Genomic DNA, 19,540 nt, shown 5'->3' with positions numbered 1-19,540 from the left:
ACATGGGAACTCAAACAATAACAACAACAGAGATTGCCCCAGTAGTAAAAAAGAAACAATGGACAAGAAGAACAACAGGCCCATACCCTCGATTAATAAGGGAGGAGAAAGAGGAGGAAGAAGCTGGTCCTTCAGCAAAGGTATCAGAAGAGGGAATAACAGAACTGAAACAGGAGGCAGAAACTACCCGGTCCCTGACGTCATCAGAACTGCGAGATCTGCGGAAAGACTACTGCCGCCAGCCGGGTGAGCGGATCGCTGCCTGGCTGCTGCGATGCTGGGATAATGGGGCAGATGCTCAACAGCTAGAAGGTAAGGAAGCCCAACAGCTGGGTTCCCTTGCTAGAAATCGAGGAATTGAAAGGGGAATTGGAAAGGAGACAGCAATTTGCAGTCTGTGGAGACGGCTCCTTTCAAGTGTTAAAGCAAGGTATCCTTTTAAGGAAGATCTTATGGACCACACCCCAGGGAAGTGGGCTACTGCAGATGAAGGTGTCCAGTACCTGAGAGAATTAGCAGTGATGGAAGTCATCTATGGTGATCCAGATAATGATGAAGCCCCTAAAAATCCAGAGGATGTCCCATGCACACGGGCCATGTGGAGGAAGGTGATTAAAGGTGCGCCATCCTCGTATTCTGCCGGCTTGGCCGCAATGTACTACCCAGAAATGGATGCAGGAGAAGGACTAAGATGTACGCCAACTGTGGAGGCAGTCTCTTCCTGGCTTCAGAACTTTGAAGAGAGTCTTGGTACCTCCTCATCTCTACGGGCGAGTGCCCTGGATGTTAGGAGCTCCCCAAGAAATCATTTCTCTTCTGTCCCAGTCAGGGGGAAAGGAAAGCCAAGGCGCATGACACGTGGCGAACTCTGGTTCTTCCTGCGCGACCAGGGGGAGGAGGACATGAGGAAGTGGGATGGTCAACCCACCTTTAAGTTGGAAGCACGTGTACATGAATTGCGAGGAAAGACCCCTGCCAACAAGAAGACATCTAAGAAGGTTGCTAATGTAGCTGGTGTAAAACCACAAGGAAGTAACCAGTGATCTCCCAGATACAGAAAGACTGAGATCACCTCCCTTGATCCTGAAGAAGGAACCTCCGGCCTGGCACGGCAAGAGTCAGACAGTGAGTACTCCGACCAAGAACAGGAATAGAGGGCCCCTGCCTCCAGCCAGGAGGAGGAAAGGGATGATCGGGTGTATTGGACAGTGTGGATTCAATGGCCTGGCACATCAAATCCACAGAAGTACCAGGCTTTAATTGACACCGGGGCACAATGTACACTAATGCCGTCAAGTTATAGAGGGGCAGAACCTATCTGGATCTCAGGAGTGACAGGGGGCTGTCAAGAACTATCAGTATTGGAGGCCGAGGTTAGCTTGACTGGGGACAAGTGGGAAAAACATCCCATTGTAACTGGCCCAGAAGCCCCTTGCATCTTGGGCATTGACTATCTCAAGAGGGGATACTTCAAAGACCCAAAAGGATACCGATGGGCTTTTGGTGTGGCCAGTGTGAATACAGAAAAGGTAAAACAGTTGTCTAATCTGCCTGGCCTCTCAGAAGATCCTTTTGTTGTGGGACTGTTGCAAGTTGAAGAACAACAGGTGCCAATTGCTATGAGGACCGTGCACCGACGGCAGTATCGTACAAACCGAGACTCTCTGGCTCCCATCCAAGAATTGATTCGTCAACTGGAGAACCAAGGTGTCATCAGTAAGACACATTCGCCTTTTAATAGCCCAATATGGCCAGTGCGAAAGTCTGACGGAGGGTGGAGGTTAACAGTAGACTATCGTGGCCTGAATGAAGTGACGCCACCACTGAGTGCTGCTGTACCAGATATGTTAGAGCTCCAGTATGAACTGGAGTCAAAGGCAGCCAAGTGGTACGCCACAATTGACATTGCCAATGCATTCTTTTCAATTCCTTTGGCAGAAGAGTGCAGGCCACAGTTTGCTTTCACGTGGAGGGGTGTCCAGTATACCTGGAATCGACTGCCCCAGGGGTGGAAGCACAGCCCCACTATTTGTCATGGACTAATTCAAACTGCACTGGAAAAGGGTGATGCCCCTGAACATCTACAATACATTGATGACATCATTGTGTGGGGCAATGAGGCAGAAGAAGTGTTCAAGAAAGGACAAAGAGTAATTGAGATTCTTCTGAGAGCTGGGTTTGCCATAAAGAAAAGCAAGGTCAAGGGACCAGCACGAGAAATTCAGTTCTTGGGAATAAAATGGCAAGATGGACGCCGTCATGTGCCATTGGATGTTGTCAACAAGATAGCAACTATGTCTCCACCGACCAACAAGAAGGAAACACAAGCTTTCCTAGGACTTGTGGGATTTTGGAGGATGCATATTCCAGGTTACAGTCAGCTTGTGAGCCCTCTCTATCAAGTGACCCGAAAGAAGAACAATTTTCAGTGGGGTCCTGAGCAGCAACAAGCCTTTGAGCACATCAAACAAGAGATAGCTCGAGCGGTAGCTCTTGGGCCTGTTCGGACAGGACCAGCTGTGCAAAATATACTTTACACATCAACTGGGGAGCACGGACTCACATGGAGCCTCTGGCAGAAGATACCAGGTGAAACTCGAGGTCGACCATTAGGATTTTGGAGCCGGGGATATCGAGGATCAGAAGCCCACTACACTCCGACTGAAAAGGAGATACTGGCAGCATATGAGGGGATTCGAGCTGCTTCAGAAGTTGTTGGTACAGAAGCACAGCTCCTCTTGGCACCACGGCTGCCTGTATTACATTGGATGTTCAAAGGAAACATCCCTTCCACACACCATGCAACCAGTGCTACCTGGAGTAAATGGGTCGCGTTAATCACGCAACGGGCTCGACTGGGGAAACCCAACCATCCAGGGATCCTGGAAGAGATCATGGACTGGCCAGAAGGTAGAGATTTTGGAGTGCGGCCTGAGGAGGTGGCTCGTGCCCAAGAGGCACCGCCATATAACGAGTTACCAGAAGATGAGAGGCGTTATGCTCTCTTTACTGATGGATCCTGTCGTGTGGTAGGAAGCCAGCGGAAGTGGAAAGCTGCTGTGTGGAGTCCCACAAGACAAGTCGTTGAGGCCACTGAAGGAGAAGGAGAGTCAAGTCAGTTCGCAGAAGTAAAAGCGATCCAACTTGCCCTAAAGATTGCTGAATGGGAAAAGTGGCCAGTATTATATCTCTACACGGACTCCTGGATGGTGGCTAATGCCCTGTGGGGGTGGCTACAGGAGTGGAAGAAGACCAATTGGCAGCGCAGAGGTAAACCCATCTGGGCTGCTGCATTGTGGCAGGACATCGCTGCCCGAGTGGAAAACGTGGCTCTAAAGGTGCGTCATGTAGATACTCATGTGCCCAAAAGGCGTGCCACTGAAGAACACCAAAACAATGAGCAAGCAGACAAAGCTGCCAAAATTGAAGTAGCTCGGCTGGACCTGGACTGGGAGCGTAAGGGTGAGCTGTTTGTAGCTCGATGGGCCCATGAAACATCAGGGCATCTTGGCAGAGATGCAACGTACAGATGGGCTCATGATCGAGGGGTGGACCTGACCATGGAGGCCATCTCACAGGTCACTCACGAATGTGAAACATGTGCTGCAATCAAGCGAGCCACACGAGTAAAGTCTCCCTGGAACAGAGGGCGATGGCTGAGTTTTCAATACGGTGAGGCCTGGCAGATTGACTATATTGGACCACTGCCACGAACACACCAAGGCAAGCGCTACATACTCACCATGGTAGAAGCAACTACGGGTTGGCTAGAAACGTACCCTGTAAATCATGCCACTGCCCGAAATACCATCTTGGGTCTTGAAAGGCAAATTTTATGGTGACATGGTACTCCTGAAAGAATCGAGTCAGACAACGGGACCCATTTTCGAAATAATCTTATAAACTCCTGGGCAAAGAAACACGGCATTGAGTGGGTGTATCACATCCCTTATTACCCACAAGCGTCTGGAAAGATTGAAAGATATAATGGACTGTTGAAGACTATGTTGAGAGCATTGGACAATGGGGGATGGAAGCATTGGGATATAAATTTAGCAGAAGCCACTTGGCTAATTAATACCAGAGGATCTGTTAACCGTCCTGGGCCTGCCCAAACAAACCCCCTTCATACTGTGGGAGGAGATAAGGTCCCTGTAGTACACACAGGGAGGTGGCTGGGGAAGGCAGTGTGGATTGCTCCTCCCTTGGGAAAAGGCAAGCCCACTCGTGGGATTGTCTTTGCCCAGGGACCTGGATGTACTTGGTGGGTAATGCGGGAGGATGGGACTACTCAGTGTGTGCCTCAAGAACATTTAACCTTGGGGGGAAAGTAATCTGTGGGATGAGTTGTATGTTGCAGGAAGTGATGGAGGAAGTAGGAACGATGAAGAGTGAACCAGACACGTGCAATGACGACCCAAACCTAGCCGGTGCTGGAGTCCAACGGTCAAGCATACTTCTGTCCTGAGCATCTATCTTGACAGATGGAAGCCAAGACACTGAACATCTGAAGAAGTGAAGAAAGCTTATGGAATAGATAAATGAATATTATGTGGGACCTGGGCATAACGTAAATGGTATGGAATAAGGGGTGGAGACTGTATTGGGTCTGGCTGAACTGGAATCGGTTTTCCCCTATAGCAGCCCTCACGGTGCTGTGGTTTATGCTGGGAGCTGCAGGGTGTTGATAGCACCCTGGTGTTGTGGCTGCTGCTGAGCAGGGCTTACACAGCACCAAGGCTCTTTCTGATATTTTCCCCAGTGGGACGGGGTGGGCAAGATCTTGGGAGGGGACACAGTCAGGACAGCTGACCCAAACCGACCAAAGGGATATTCCAGACCATATGACGTCTGCTCAGTATAAAGCTGGGAGAAAGGAGGAAGGGGGTGGGGTCACCCTTGGTCCTCCGAGGCAACTACTACGCGTATTGGAGCCCTGCTTCCTGAGAAGGCCCGACATCGCCTCTTCATGGGAAGTAGAGAATAAATCTGTTTGCTTTTGCTTCCGCGCGCGGACTTTTGCTTTGCTTTGCTTATATTAAAACTGCTTTTGTTTCACCCACAAGGGTTAGTTTATCTTCTTTCCCCTCTTTACCCTGTTGAGAAAACAAAGGGGGGGGGGGGAAGTGATAGAGCGACTTGGTGGATACCTGGCATTTAGCCAGAGTCAAACCATCACAGTCATAGTCTATCAAGTATTATAAAAAATACAAAGGATCATTTGGATTGTTTCAGTATTGTAAAAGCAAAAGAAAATTTTGTTGTCTGATCAAAACTATTCTGCTTTGGCAAAGCAGTACAAAGCTGCTGAACATTACTTGTGAGCCTTGGTTAGATATACTATATAGATATTTGGAATATCATGATAATGCATATTAAAGCATGTTGGTTTTGTCTTACTGAATTAAATATGATGTACTTTGCATTTAATTTTCAGTGTCTCAATTGAGGTGAGTGGGTTAGAGTGGAGGGCATGAGTGATGAACCTAAATTCACAGTAAAAAGATATCAACTTCATTACCTTTCTAGTGTCAATTACTGGCAAAACCCATGCTGTGGCTTTCCCTGAGAGCAGGTTCACAAAGTGTAAAAGTGCCTTTTGGTCCTTGCTTAAGCAATTAATTTCCTAGGGAAAAGTCTTTACAGTGTATCTGAGAGCCTGGTGTCGTGACTGAACTTTTTTCATGAGGAATACCACTAAATCCTGTTCTGTGTATGTCTCCTCTGTTTCCCTGTAATTCTTCATGCCCTGCTTTCCCATACAGTCCCTAAACATCCTCCTTGGCTCCTGTTACCTGGGCTGAAGGTGCTGCACAGTGTGGCTGGCTCACAGCCGTCTACTGGCCACTCATCTGGCTGACTTTGAGCTTGAAGCTCATGCTGAAGCCTCTTACCAGCTTAGACCCTTTGCATCTGTCCACACAGTGACTTTCATGAAACTTACAGAAACTTTAGTTTTCTATCTCTGTTGCTTGGACTAGTTAGTATTGACCATTGTAATAAAAAATTATTATTGAGGAATAGATGAAGAGGCAGTGTGATCACTTCCAGTGGGTGCATATGAATATGCACACTTAATGGACTCCTTATGAGTGCAGGACAAAAGCAAGTCACATAGTTGTCCTATTCTGGCAGTGCTAAACCCAAGTATTTTGGTTCTATCGAAAATACTTGTCAAAATATGCAAACAACCTATTGAGTAAATGGCGTAGTGTCACACAGGGACAACTCAAAGAATGGCAGCTGTGGGTTGTTTTTGGTATTGCTAGGTATATTTACAAGTGATACAGGGATCATATATTGTTAATATCAGTGAATAAAACTGCAGCCTTATTTATCAGAAAGATAGGTACAAGCTTTTGTTGATTTCCATGGTGGCAGCAATTATTTCATTTATATAATTATTTTTTCCCTATTCATTTGACCAAGAAATTATAAAAATCTACCCCATGCTGTTGTTGCTGGGACAACTTCAAAATGACCATTTAGTTGTGTTTGTAATACATGCTTCTATTCCCAAAGTCGTGAATCTTATTCCTCAGGACATCAATCTGTAAAATTATTGTAAACGCTTAGCTGTGTGATGTTTAATTAATGCCACAAGCTTTCAATAAACATCAGTTGCAATTTGGAATATGCTGAGTTAATCATTCTTGCACTCTGCTAATGCACGTGCTGTTAAATCTATGTGCAAAGTGGCTGACGCTGACATTAATCACATCCCACAATGTCCCTGTCTGCACAGAGGGAAAGGAGACCACAAAACAACAGAAACATTTGAGAGACAATGCACTTAAACATCTCTACTTAGAGGCCTAAAGGACAAAGTGCATAATCTTAGCATCTCACATGGTAGGGAAGAAAAACATAATGAAAAGTGAAGGAACACCTTTGATACTTGTCTAAGTAAAACTTTATATTAAATGTGTTGCAGAATCATCTGTTAGTTATTGCTGCAGGATTTTCATATGGCCGTTAGTCTCGTCTCTCACACCATTATTTTGCAGTGTGTATTTGTTTAACCAGAGAGTTTTTCCTTCAGTGGTTACTGATAGTCACACACACACACAAAAACAAAACAAAAAAAAAAAAAAAAAAAAAAAAAAAAAGGAAGAAGTTATGGAAAGAAAAAACCCCTTCCAAAACAGATGTTTGGAACAGACTGAAATTCTGTTCATGTACCCATCCAGAACCTGGCAGCATTTAAAATCATGTACACCATGAAAGTGATAAATGTGGCAGCTCTAAAAATGGATAAAGGAAGGAAAAAGCACAAGGTTATAAACTGTGTGCTTGCTTTATTTGCCAAAGTTGATAGGTTTGCATTCCTTTTCATGTTAGTTTTGTGGTTGTGTGTCAGCAGAATTCTGCCAGCAGAACTCTGCCAGCTGAATCATGAGCATACCAACTAGATGCAATGTTGTGGCAGTATATTTTAATGAAAGTAGAAGTGCAGGAATAATCTATCTAATCCATTTTGTCCTAATCTAGGATCTTGGAAGAGTTAATTCTTGCCATGCTATGAAAAAGGTAGTGTACAAGGGAAGTACTTGAAATAAATATGTTTATATCCTTGTTTAAGGTTTAGGATAGTAATTTTTTAACATACAGTTGTTTCTTAAAAGCCTGAACACTAGTTTGCTTGGTTTATAAGCAATTTAATTAGAGACTTTACATCTCATCCCCATTTTTGCTAGTAAAGTTAGGAAAAACACCATTTAAATGAGTTAAAACCTCATTATTCTTGATGATCAAGTACTTTACAGCTGATGGGTTAACAGCTGATATATAAAAGAACAGTAACCAGTTTCACATCTTCACTGGGACTATTTAATACCGTACAGTGAAGTAAATGAGAGCTGTAACTGAAGAGAATTTCACTGCCGTATCTGTGATGTCCAGTTAGCAAAAAATGCTGAAATATTGTTCATTGAAGATGTGCAGATTGGATCTTTGAACCTGAATGTGTAGTCCTGCTTTGCAATAATCTTGCATGTAATTGTATTGAATGCTGTTCGCTGCTGTGGACCCTGTGAAGATAACAGAGCCCAGAAATTCATATCTAAAGTGAATACATTGAAGTTTAACAGTGTAAGGAAGACTGCTTTTGTGCATAGAACATAAAATTTGTATCTATGCAGTGGTCCAAAACTCTGAAGGTGGCTTCATGCATGACCTTGAAAAATAGATCCCCTATTAATCTATTGTATCACCTATTTTTCTTCAAATATTTGTAGGAAGATCAAGTCAACAGCAGTAATGTTGGTTTTTGTGTGTATTTTGCTACTGTAAGGCTTAGTGTCCCTGCATCACAATTTCTGATTTATCAGATTGGGATAATACTGTCCCCTAGGCTTGTCTGTTGGGTGTCCTATATTTTGGGACAGGATTGTATTTGTATAGGTGGTTCTAGCAGTGGTGTAGCAGTCATAATCTAAGGACATATGGGTTGAGAGTGAGTTAATTCTGTATTAGACAAGCTAGTATAAAACTTAGGATATCTTCTTGAACATCAGGATGCAACCATAACACAAATTAAGACTAACAGCAATACTTATTAACAGTTCAAAACTGTACTTGGAGAGATAATTTCTACATGAATGACTATGCTTGATATGTCAGCCGTTTGAAGGTTTTTATGGCTGCACTACTGCTTCTTTTTTCTTCCCTTTCAATAACTTTCTCAGTTTGGGGTTTTTTTTTTGGTTGTTGGGGCGAAGGGGGTGTTAAGATTGGCATCACTTGTCATGGCCATATTATTCATAGAGTGTGACAGCATTTTTTTTTTTTTTATTGTATTGCTTTATTCAAAGCATGCATGGCCATGTCTGTACCATGTATGAATGACTTGTGATTTTTTTTATTTTAGAGGTGTGATGACTGGAAAAAGGTCCTCTATACTTTCCATGATGCTTGTGCATAAACTTACATCTTAGAGTAGTATTGTTGTATTATGGGAAACGTAATCAGTAAGGAAATGACTGCTTGCTATACAGCTTTACTGAATGAGTGAATGATAGTAATAAACAATAAACAGGTATTACTTTAAAATATAAATTATAAATTGTAATACCACCTGGAAATGGAATAATTTCTGTTGATGCAAAGATAAACCAAGAAATAATTAGTCAAGATAAATTTGTTCCCCTGACCCAAGAAATGCAATGTCATTTTTTAAACATAGCGTAAACAGTTATCTGCCACTCTTTAATGCTATGTCTTCAAGCATCTTCCAAAGTTGCTTTTAAAAACTAAAGTTAAAAGCTCAGGTATATTTGCAAAATCCTTATCCTGAAATTCTGTGGTGGTCTCATGTCCTTGTAAACGTTTAGTTTTAATTTTGCAATACATACACAAGTGGTAATGGTATTGTTTGGGATACAGCATTGTCCGGTTAAATAAACGAGAGTCAGAAGATACAGTTTTTAAGTCTCTCTTACTACCTCTGACATTCATCATGAGTGGACTTGGAGGTTCACTTTTTTTGTGTTTTCTGTTTCTGGTTAGATAGCCTGTGCTCTCAAAGCTTGAGAGCATCTTTTTATTGGTAAGGTTGTACCGCATTCAGCAAAACAAGAGAATTTTTCTCGTCTAGAGCTTGGGGATGGAAAGTTTAAAAAAATACTTGGGGTTGTAAAGATTTCTTTTTTTTAAATAATAGTAATAGCAGTCTCTGGTTAGGATCTAGTAAACCTTCGCATTACTTAATGTGAGTGAGGCTAGCTGGCATGTCTATAGTGGGGCTTGTAATTCTGTTAAGATTTGAAGTCTTCCTAAATATTGTTCCTCTTTTAAAAGTGTCATCACTTCATAACAGCTGTCCGGAGTTGTTTTTTTATTAAATGTATTCAGACCTGGCAGTAACTAATTACTGAAGTACTGCAAACTGTTTGGAGACAGGTTTGATTTAGCCATTCTTGACTCACACCCGAATATTGTGTTTTAATAGAAATCAGAGCAGAAGAGACATTGTCTTTCATTCCAGATACCATACTTACTATATGCATAGGATTTTGTCTTTGTGTTTTACAAATGAATTCTAATGTAATAACTGAAAAACTATTTTGGTGTGTATAAGAGTTCTATGTGAAAGCTGGGAAGTGTTCACTGAAATTCCATGTTGTTTTGGTCTTTGTTGTTTACAGTGATCTGACAGAACTATAACCCTCAGTGAAACCTGTATTTGTGTACACTTGAGTGCATTCCCACTAAGTTCTGCCTTGTTTTTCTCCTGAACAATGGGCTAACCCCTTGGGGATGATAGCACCCATTTGCCACTGTGACTCCAGAGTAATGCCTCTGAATTTTTTGTGGCTTTTTTTTAGCACCTTAGTTCTTAGTACTTTGTGTTAGACCATGCTGTAGCTGCTTTCTTAGCCTGTGCTTAAGAGACAGCTGGGCTTTTTACAGGGCTTCACAAAGTGTTTTGAAGTGTGATGTGATTCAGCTGTAACACAATTTATCACTAGAGCTATGCTTTATATGTTACATTTTCTTCCAAAGTGAGACTCAGACCAATAGGGACTCAATTCCTATGGAAATAATTGTCATATAGTCAATTCTGTAGTTTATTGTAGCTTGCAAATTAGACAGAATAGATGCTGGGAGAGCAGTTTTTTGTGCTACTTGTAACCCCTTTGCTCTCGCTGCCTAACTGCTGCTGTTAAATTTAATCCCAAAGCACATAAGAATTAAGAGCCTTAGCATTTGTGTAAGTCTTCTGAAGAAAAGATTTTTCCCCAAGTTCTGTGGCAAACATAAGTTGTGATTCACAGTGGGGTAAATGCCTGAAGCAAGGGAAACAACTGCATGTAAATTGTAAATCTGATGCTGACAGTTGTAGGCTGTTTTGGATGTATGCTAAGAGGAAACCCAAACAAAACAGATTTGTCTTCATGAAGCCATACAATAATCTGTAGAGACTATAGGAGAGAGAGGTTGAGTCATTTGAGTATGAAGAGATTTGAATACAAAAAGTTAAATTGTGATATTTTAAAATCTAAGAATAAAGAAGGAACAGCTGTTGGGAAAAAAAAAAAAAATGTTATCAACTAGACAAAATAGATTCCTTATTGACAAAAGCCATAGCTGTACTGGCTAGCAGACTTTTGATTCTTCCAATATACCTGGAAAGATAAGTTTGCTGTTTGATTAATATGACTGTTCAAGATAATTTTTTTCAAGCATTTTCTTTTTGGAATTTGCAGTTAAATAAAGCACCACAAGTGGTCACCATGCTGTCACTGATAGGGAATTGGGTAAGAAAATAGTCACAAGAAATAATTTTGACCTGTTCACAGTCAAAGCGATGAAAATTGTTTTAACGCACTTCTGTTCAGAGAAGGAATGTTGTAAAAAAAGTCATATGTTTCAAGATGTATTAACTTATGCTGACTTCCTAAATATAAGTATTCTGGTAGTAACTGACTCCACTTTCTTTCTAGTAGCTGTCTTTGGTGAAGACTAAGCCCATTTTTCACTTACTATTTTATCTGTAACATTTTCACATGCATGCAATCAGCTGATGCCTGTTATCTTCCTGTTTCAACACCCCTCAGTGACATATTTCAAACATAGTAATAAGTATGTAAGTAATGACACTCTTGTACTAGAGGTAGTTTGAGATATAAACTACATGCGAACTTATTCCCACGTGAAGTAATAGCTTTATTGATTATGGTCTAATGCTTTTAACTAGGTACTTCAGTTAGTAATCTCAGTAATTTAAGTAACAGCAAATGATGGAGAAAATGTCCTTCCACATAGTTTTTATCTCTCCCCCTAGCACACACACATACGTTAGAGAGAGGGCTTGTGATGAATGTTGCTGGCAATGTTGCTATGAGTTATCTGACTTAAATAACACCAACAGCTCTTCTTGTCTTTTTACTAATTAGGATGAACCCAGGGAATAAGAATTTTTCATGCTTTTATTCCTGTCACCTTGCACTTTATTTTAGTAAAAGGGAATAACAGCACACAGAAGAATAAGAGAAGGTGTTCATTTATGTTCTATTTTAAAATGTAACCTAGAAGTACTCTGATCTTAAAAAACTAAAAGTATCTCAAAAATAAATTAGTTCGTTCCTTTTTGGTCTTTGGAGAGTTCCTTTCACCGGACCTCTTAAGATACTTAGGGTGCCAGATCATATGACATTACAGGGAGAGGCAAAGGCACCTGTTTTGTTCATTCTGAAAAGAAAGAAGGAGGTTAAGGAAGGATCTATTTGCAGTCTTTTTACTACCTAATATAGAGAAGGTGGAGCCAGCTCCTCTCAGATACATACAATGAAAGGGCAGAAGGATGGGACAACTTAATCTGTGATTCTACAAAGTATCTCAAAAGAAAAATGGAAGCATTGAGGAAGCACCTTATAATGCATTTTGACTTTCTCAGAATCTTTACATTTCAACATAGACTTACGAAAAAGCTTTTGGAAACTTTTTGGTAGTTGGGGAGAAGGTGATAGGGTGCAGCGTATGTAGTTAGTGGTATGAAGACTGGGTCACATATGGAAAAAATCACTATTCAGTTTCGCTAGGAAGCCTCTGAAAGAAGATTACTTGGGTGTTTTAAAATGGCAGGGAGGTCTCAAGGAGGTTTCAGTACTTGAAAAAATACTTTAAAATGTTACGTTATAATAGTAACTGTCTCCAGGAGTAATGATGTGACGGCATTTGAAGTCTGCTGTGGGAATGTATGTCCAGGTAACTTTTTCCTTTGTTATGAATGAATGTTAAAGTGTGCTACTTGACTTGTAAAGATCTTTTGTTTGCCCGATTTGATATAATTGAGAAAAAGGGACAGATTTTTAGTTCCAAATGTCCTTTTCCATTATCTGGGCACCTGGAAGTTTGTTAGGTCTTTCCTATTTGTAGCAGCTTAATAAAAAGTAAATAAAAAAGATTGCTATCTTTTTCCGACTGTCTTTGGCTTAGTGCCTTAGGCTGTTGCATTTGTGGCAGAGTTGTCTGTTCCAATGCCAAAGACCAAAGTAATTGTACAGACTCAGACATGTCAAACAGCATACTAGGTAACACATTTGCAAAAGCAAAATTAACTGATACCTAGACATCAGGTTTTTTAAAGCGACTATTCTCAATAAGATTTGCAAAAAAGGCACAGGTGCAAATCCCCTGTAAGCAGTCTTCGTTGGAAAACATGACCTCCTTGCAGAAGGTTTGTGGTTGTAGCTGACGGTTGGGATCTGTGTCTGAAATGTTGTGCTTGGATAGGAACAGTAAATCTATACCCAAAAGCAGACAGTGTTGTAAATATCTAGCAAATGTTGCAAAAAATTTATAGTATTTATTATGTAGTAAAATAAAGTGGTGTTTTACACTCCTTTTTTTGCGTAGAATAGGATTAATATGCATTTTTGTGTGAAGACCTGCTACACTTCTACAGAAACAGTTGCACTGAAGTTTTGCATTTAGCTTGCATTCCATAGTATGCTATACTTTATAGATCTGAAATTCACTTCAGTGTTAACAATTGTTTTCCAGCTTTTTGCCACTTTAGTTCATTATAAAATCTGTCTATTGATATAGTCAGTGCAGCATGAGATTATGTTTAAAGTATCAAGTTATTTTGAGAAGTGTTTTTACATTAGAAAGAACATTTTATAATGGTTTTGATATCTAATACCTTTAATATTAGTAAAATTGTTTCATAAACAAAGGTGTGTCTTTTGGAACAGCTGTGTTACTCTGGTAATAACAATTCTAGAAATAAAGTTGTGCAAGTTAGGAAAACCTAACAGCAGAGAAGTTGAATGGCTATGTAAGTAGCCTCTTCCAGTAGCATGCTGTTTTGTTACACACTGTAAGTTGTCTGCATTACTGCATGGAAAATATTTTTCTGTGATTTAAAAATTTTTGCAGACTTTTGCAGCATCACTGGAAAGAAGATAAAATACACTGTATTGTTATTATATTTAATAATTTTGAAAATAATTCATATTATGAAGGTTGTTTCGCATCAACACAATTGAAAGTACTCTTTTTGTAGAGTAGCGAGAAGATACTACTTTTCAACATGGACGTGTTTAAACTTCTGCTTCTGCTAAAGATGATAATGTGGAGTCAGAACTTGGGTGTGTTATAGACAGATCTCACTGCATATACGTAGTTAAATGATCAGATCGCAGAAAGAAATCAGTTTGATTATTGCAACCTTCCTAGCTTTCCCAGTTAATTTGTTGCCTTAATGAAGGTTTTGATTTCTTCTGAGTTTTTTTCCCCACTTACTTCAAAACACATATTTGTGTATGCACAGATAAAGTATGTAAATGTTACATTTGCTCAGGTACACAGTTTAATACTGGTTTTGGTCCAGTCATAATGTTATTTGAACGTTCAGTCTCTGTGAATGTCTGGATTTGTAACTAGAAAATTCAGGGGGCTTCTGAGTAGTAAAATGTTATTGTCTAAATAAGAAAGTAGATGCATAACAATGTTTTCTAAACACATGAAAATGTGGTGGTCAGTGGACTAATAAATTCAAACCTCAAGAAGGTGAAGCTTTTCTGTTGGAAATGAGATTACCTTTGCTATGAATTCAGTTTTAACTCAGTAGTTACCTCAGCAAGTTTGGATGCAAGTTGTTTCATAACAGGGAAGTGGTCGATCTGAATTCTGCTCCTTCCCCACCTCCCATGCCTTATTTAAAGAATTGAAATACTGGAGGTAGGGTCATTTAGTTGTTGTCTTCTTCCTGCTATTTGCCTACTTTTAGCCAAAACTAACTTAATGTAGTGATGTCCATCTTGCCTTGAAATTAATAACTTCTGATTTTTAAAATATTTAGAAGAGATACTTTTAAAGGTGTATTGAGTTTGCATGGCAAGGTTTTGGTAGAGGGGGGCTACAGGGGTGACTTCTGTGTAAAGCTCCCAGAAACTTCCCCTATGTCCGGTGCAGCCGGCTCCAAGACAAACCTGCCACTGGCCAAGGCCAGACCCATGAGCAACGGTGGTGGTGCCTCTGTGGTAACATGTTTAAAAAGGGGGAAAAGTTGCAGTGCAAAAGCAGGAGTGAGAATATGTGAGAGGAACAGCTCTGCAGACACCAAGGGCAGTGAAGAAGGAGGGGGAGGAGGTGCTCCAGGTGCCAGAGCAGAGATTCCCCTGCAGCCCGTGGTGTAGGCCATGGTGAGGCAGCCTGTGCCCCTGCAGCCCCTGGAGGCCCACGGTGGAGCAGATCTCCACCTGCAGCCTGTGGAGGACTCCACACCAGAGGAGGGGAATGTGGCCAAAGGAGGTTGTGACCCTGTGAAGAGACCACACTAGGGCAGGCTCCTGGCAGGACCTCTGGCCCGGTGGAGAGAGGAGCCCACGCTGAAGCAGGTTTGCTGGCAGGACTTGTGATCCCATGGGGAACCCACACTGGAGCAGTCTGTGAAGAACTGCAGCCTGTGGGAAGGACTCACAGTGGAAGAGATCATGGAGACTGTCACTCATGAGAGGGACCTGTGCTGGAGCAGGCGAAGAGTGTGAGTCCTTCCCCTGTGGAGGAAGGAATGGCAGAAAAAATGTGTGATGAACTGACTGCAACACACATTCCTGGTTCCCCTGCGCCAGCTAGGGGAGGAGTTAGGGAAAATTGGGAGTAAAGTTAGGGGTGGGGGGATGGTGTTTTAAGATTTGATTTTATTTCTCATTATCCTATTCTGATTTGATTGGTAATAAATTAAATTCATTTTTGCTCGTGACGATAATTTGTGACTATCTCTCCCTGTCCTTATCTCGACCCACGAGCTTTTCATTGTATTTTCTCTTGCCCATCCAGTTGAGGAGGGGAATGATAGAGCAGCTTTGCTGGGGCACCTGGCACCCAGCCAGGGTCAACCCACCACAAAATGAAAACACAACTCAGACAGTAGCTGAAAATAATAACATTTCAGTAAAAACTGAGATTCATTCAACTTGAATTTCAAGGTAATTGAATCTCAAATTCTGTTTCACTGTAATACACACCTGTCAGTAACATTAACAGCATACTTTTGTAGGTCTTGAGGAATATGAGTCAAAGATAAGTATTTTGTCTGGATATAGCTGCAAAATAAAACTGAATCAGTAGATAGGAAAACATAAATTGGTGCAGTAAAATACGTGGTGTTCTCTATTCATGGAACCTTCTCCTCTCGTGTGCCTTTTCCTGCCTTATTCCATGTATTAACATTTGTTTCATTGCATACTTTTCCCCTGGAAAATAATATAGTATATGTAAGGTCTTGATGAGAATCAACATTTCTTCTTAGTGATGAGTTTCAAATGAAGTATCAAAATGCCCTTTTTTTGGTGAATATAAAAATGTGCTTTTTTGGAAGCAACCAGATTTATTTGCTCAAGCCTGTCCCAGAGATTCCATGCCACACTTCCAAAAATGATTGAGGTACAGAGGGACAAGGACAGGAAAAGCAGAAATGAGTACAATACCCAAATGTTTAGGCTTTGCTAACATGTTTGCATCATGCAAGGGGGAAGTCATCTCAACCTTGTGAAGTGTGGTGGAGTTTGCATGTTCCTTAATGTTTCTTTAAAAAAATGGTTTCTTTACTATTGGAATGGTGTTGATGTTTGCAAGGGTCATTGCTGCTGCTCAGTGCTTTGTACCTGTATCTGCTCTGGAAGAAGATTGCTTTTCATCACACTTCAGTGACATCCTTCTTGTGGGCCCAGCTCTACCACACTGTCAGACTTTCGGAGTCTGTTTAAGAGAAAGATAAGTTTATAAAAGGAAATAACAGCAAGGAAATCAACCTCCCAGTGAGAGTAATGTCATAATAAATCTTCCTGAAAGCTGTCCATACAGAAGTTTTGAACTTACCTGGCTATTTGTAGCTGCAAAGCCGAGTGAGGAAAAACATGACTCACGTATGATGTATGTTACTTTGTTTTACAGGAAAAGGCTCAGTGCTTTCAGAAGGCTCTTGCTTCCCAAGCAGATAAATCCACGCAGACAGACCTCGTAGGCCATGATGTAAGTAGCTGTATCAAACACTATTTTTTATCATCTTTGTGGGTGTTCCAACTTATGTCAGTCTGTTTGCCTCTGCTGCTGTTGTGTCCATGCATTGATTTAGTGGGATTTACTGGAACACCATTCATCCTTTGCTCTTAAATGATTCTAACATACCTTCTGAAACATGAGAAGATAATTACAACTACCTGCCAGCATACCAATGCCCTATTAATTTTATGCTTAACAAAGAGTTGAAAATTAGCATAAGTGAATGTGGAGGATATTTATTAGTGGACTGTAATTTTTTTTCAGTATTCATCTACACACTTATTGACAATGTAGTGAGGTTATTATGTTTATAACACCATATGCTGTCCAAACAATATCTGAATTTTGGAAGATAATGGAATAAATGCGCTTTTGTCAAGTGATGTTAAAATTCTGTTTCCTGAAGAGCATCTGTCAGAATTTCTGCTGGAGGGTGAATTGATAGTATGTATCCTCAAGCAAGATCATAGTCAAGGAAGATTCCTTAACTGTAGAATTTTTTTTTCTCAGTTTTTTTAAATAAAGTATTCTGCCTGTGGTACATTGGTTGAATATGTGCAAAAAGATTCACTTGTTTGTATGAGCCTTCTTGAATAATTTTTGATTAAGAATGCCACAATGTGGAATATTTAGCACAGTTCTGTTCTGTGATTTGAGCAAACTTTAACAATATTTCTTACCAAAGACTGTTCTGCAAAATAAGGCTATGGTTCTGCATTGGTGTATATCAGCATGCTGCTCCAAATTTATAAAAAAACACTGGAATTAAAGCAGGTTTTGAAACCTTCCTTTCAGTATGTTTTGTATCACTGGAGCATTAAAGTTTTGTCTTCTAAGTCTTCAGATAGTCTTCTGAAGACAGAAACATAAAATTTTCACTTTCTGAAAAGTTCTTGAAGCAAACTGCACTTTGGTGTTTTTTCATACTGTCTTTTAAGCTGATTCAAGCCAGGAGAACTAACTGGTTTTTTAAAAAAAGTAAAATACTTTGGACAAAAATGCAGTTATAATTATTCTTTTTATGTGTATTAACAATTGTGGGTTGGTTTTGAGGTTGGTTTTTTTCTTTCTTTTGAAGTTGTTTTTTTTTTGTTTGTTTGTTTTTTATTTAGGGCAAATAAATCAGTACTTTACTCAGTGTATATCTATCTGCACTAATTTCTTGTTCATGGGTTGCCAGATATGGACCCTTACGTTCTACTTTATCTGTATAATAATGTCTGTTGGAATTTACTGAAACTGTGAGGTGTATATATTAATGGTGAAAATCCCATAATATTCAAAAAATACTTGAAAACATTTTTGTATGTTGCAATGCTATATCCCTTTCTTCTGGGACTAATTATCCTTAACAGCTACTTTCTTACATCTTACGTGTTAAATAAACATCTTCCACTAAAAATGAGCATAAGCAATTTGTAGGGTATTTGGTTCTGGTTTTTCTTTTTTCTTTTTTTTTTTTTTTTTAAACGGATGTGATTTATGCATTTGGTTGTTCTCTCCCAAATCAGATATGTGTTATGCTGCAGAGATCCATGCTGTTAACGGATCTTTTTTTTCCCTTTTTCCAGTCTGTGTTCCCTTGGAGTTTGCAGGGGGGGAGGTCTTCTGTCAGTAAAGTAGATGATTGCTGATTCTGCAATAAAATTAGAACCTTCTCCTTCAAAAAGACACAGTTTTCTGGCTGAGATCTGAGTATTAAAGATAACAATAACAATAATTTTTAAAAAATCCTTTTCTTTAGCAGCATTCACTTCAACATTAGTGGAACACATTTTTCAACCTTCCCTGGTAAAATGCCTCTACCATGTCATGGTTGCAATCTTATCTTTTCTTATATAGGGTGATGCAATGCAAGAACAAAAGGAAATGTGGAATGTTTTTGTATGGAACAACATATCCACCTCTATTTATCTTGTACAGAGTACTTGTGAAAATTGCATTACAAGGAATTGATTACAGAGAAAGTTGAACTAATCTACAGGAATAAGACATGCTTACTATGATCATCATGAAGGGAATTCAGTGAAGAAAAATGTGCAAATAAGTAGAGTTAACACTTAATATTAATAAAAACTTTTGGTCGTTATTAGATTGTACAGCTTTTCTCCAAAGGACAGCTCTTATAGGTAGTGGTAGGTTCAGCTGTGTTTCTGTTTAAACGAAGTGGCAATTGCATTTATATTCTTTGCTTGTATATGAGATTTTAAAGAGGAAGTTGTAACCCTGACAAGTAGTATCTGTACATCATTTTATTCAAGATATGCGTAACTGTGTATAACTACAATAATATTGTGCTAATGTGAAATTACACTGAAAAACACAAAACAGATCAGAGAATCTAAGATACAATTTTTATGGCATTAGTCACACATTCTGAGAATAGCATGCATTGAATACTTGAGCTATCCATTTTAACAGACAAGCAGAAAATTTAAGTTCATTCCATCATCACTACAGATTTGCTGCTGTAATTTAAAAAAGTGATCTGTTTTATTTCTCCTTAATGCAACTTTAGCAGCTAACA

The 19,540-nt window shown here is 40.0% G+C and overlaps 1 protein-coding gene across 2 annotated transcripts in view; it reads left to right on the top strand.

The window, feature by feature from the left end:
* LOC141960316 (serine-rich coiled-coil domain-containing protein 1-like) overlaps positions 1-19,540 on the top strand; it is a 381,350-nt gene that overhangs the window by 91,449 nt on the left and 270,361 nt on the right. For both annotated transcript variants that reach the window (XM_074905573.1, XM_074905574.1), the window contains exon 3: positions 16,906-16,983. In XM_074905573.1, coding sequence (XP_074761674.1) covers positions 16,906-16,983 — 78 coding nt within the window. The remainder of the gene's footprint in view (positions 1-16,905; positions 16,984-19,540) is intronic.

This window comes from Athene noctua, chromosome 4 (genome assembly GCF_965140245.1).
Source record: "Athene noctua chromosome 4, bAthNoc1.hap1.1, whole genome shotgun sequence".
Classification (NCBI taxonomy): Eukaryota; Metazoa; Chordata; class Aves; order Strigiformes; family Strigidae; genus Athene; species Athene noctua.
The sequence above is the reverse complement of the archived record's forward strand: the minus strand, read 5'-3'. Positions and strand labels throughout refer to the sequence as shown.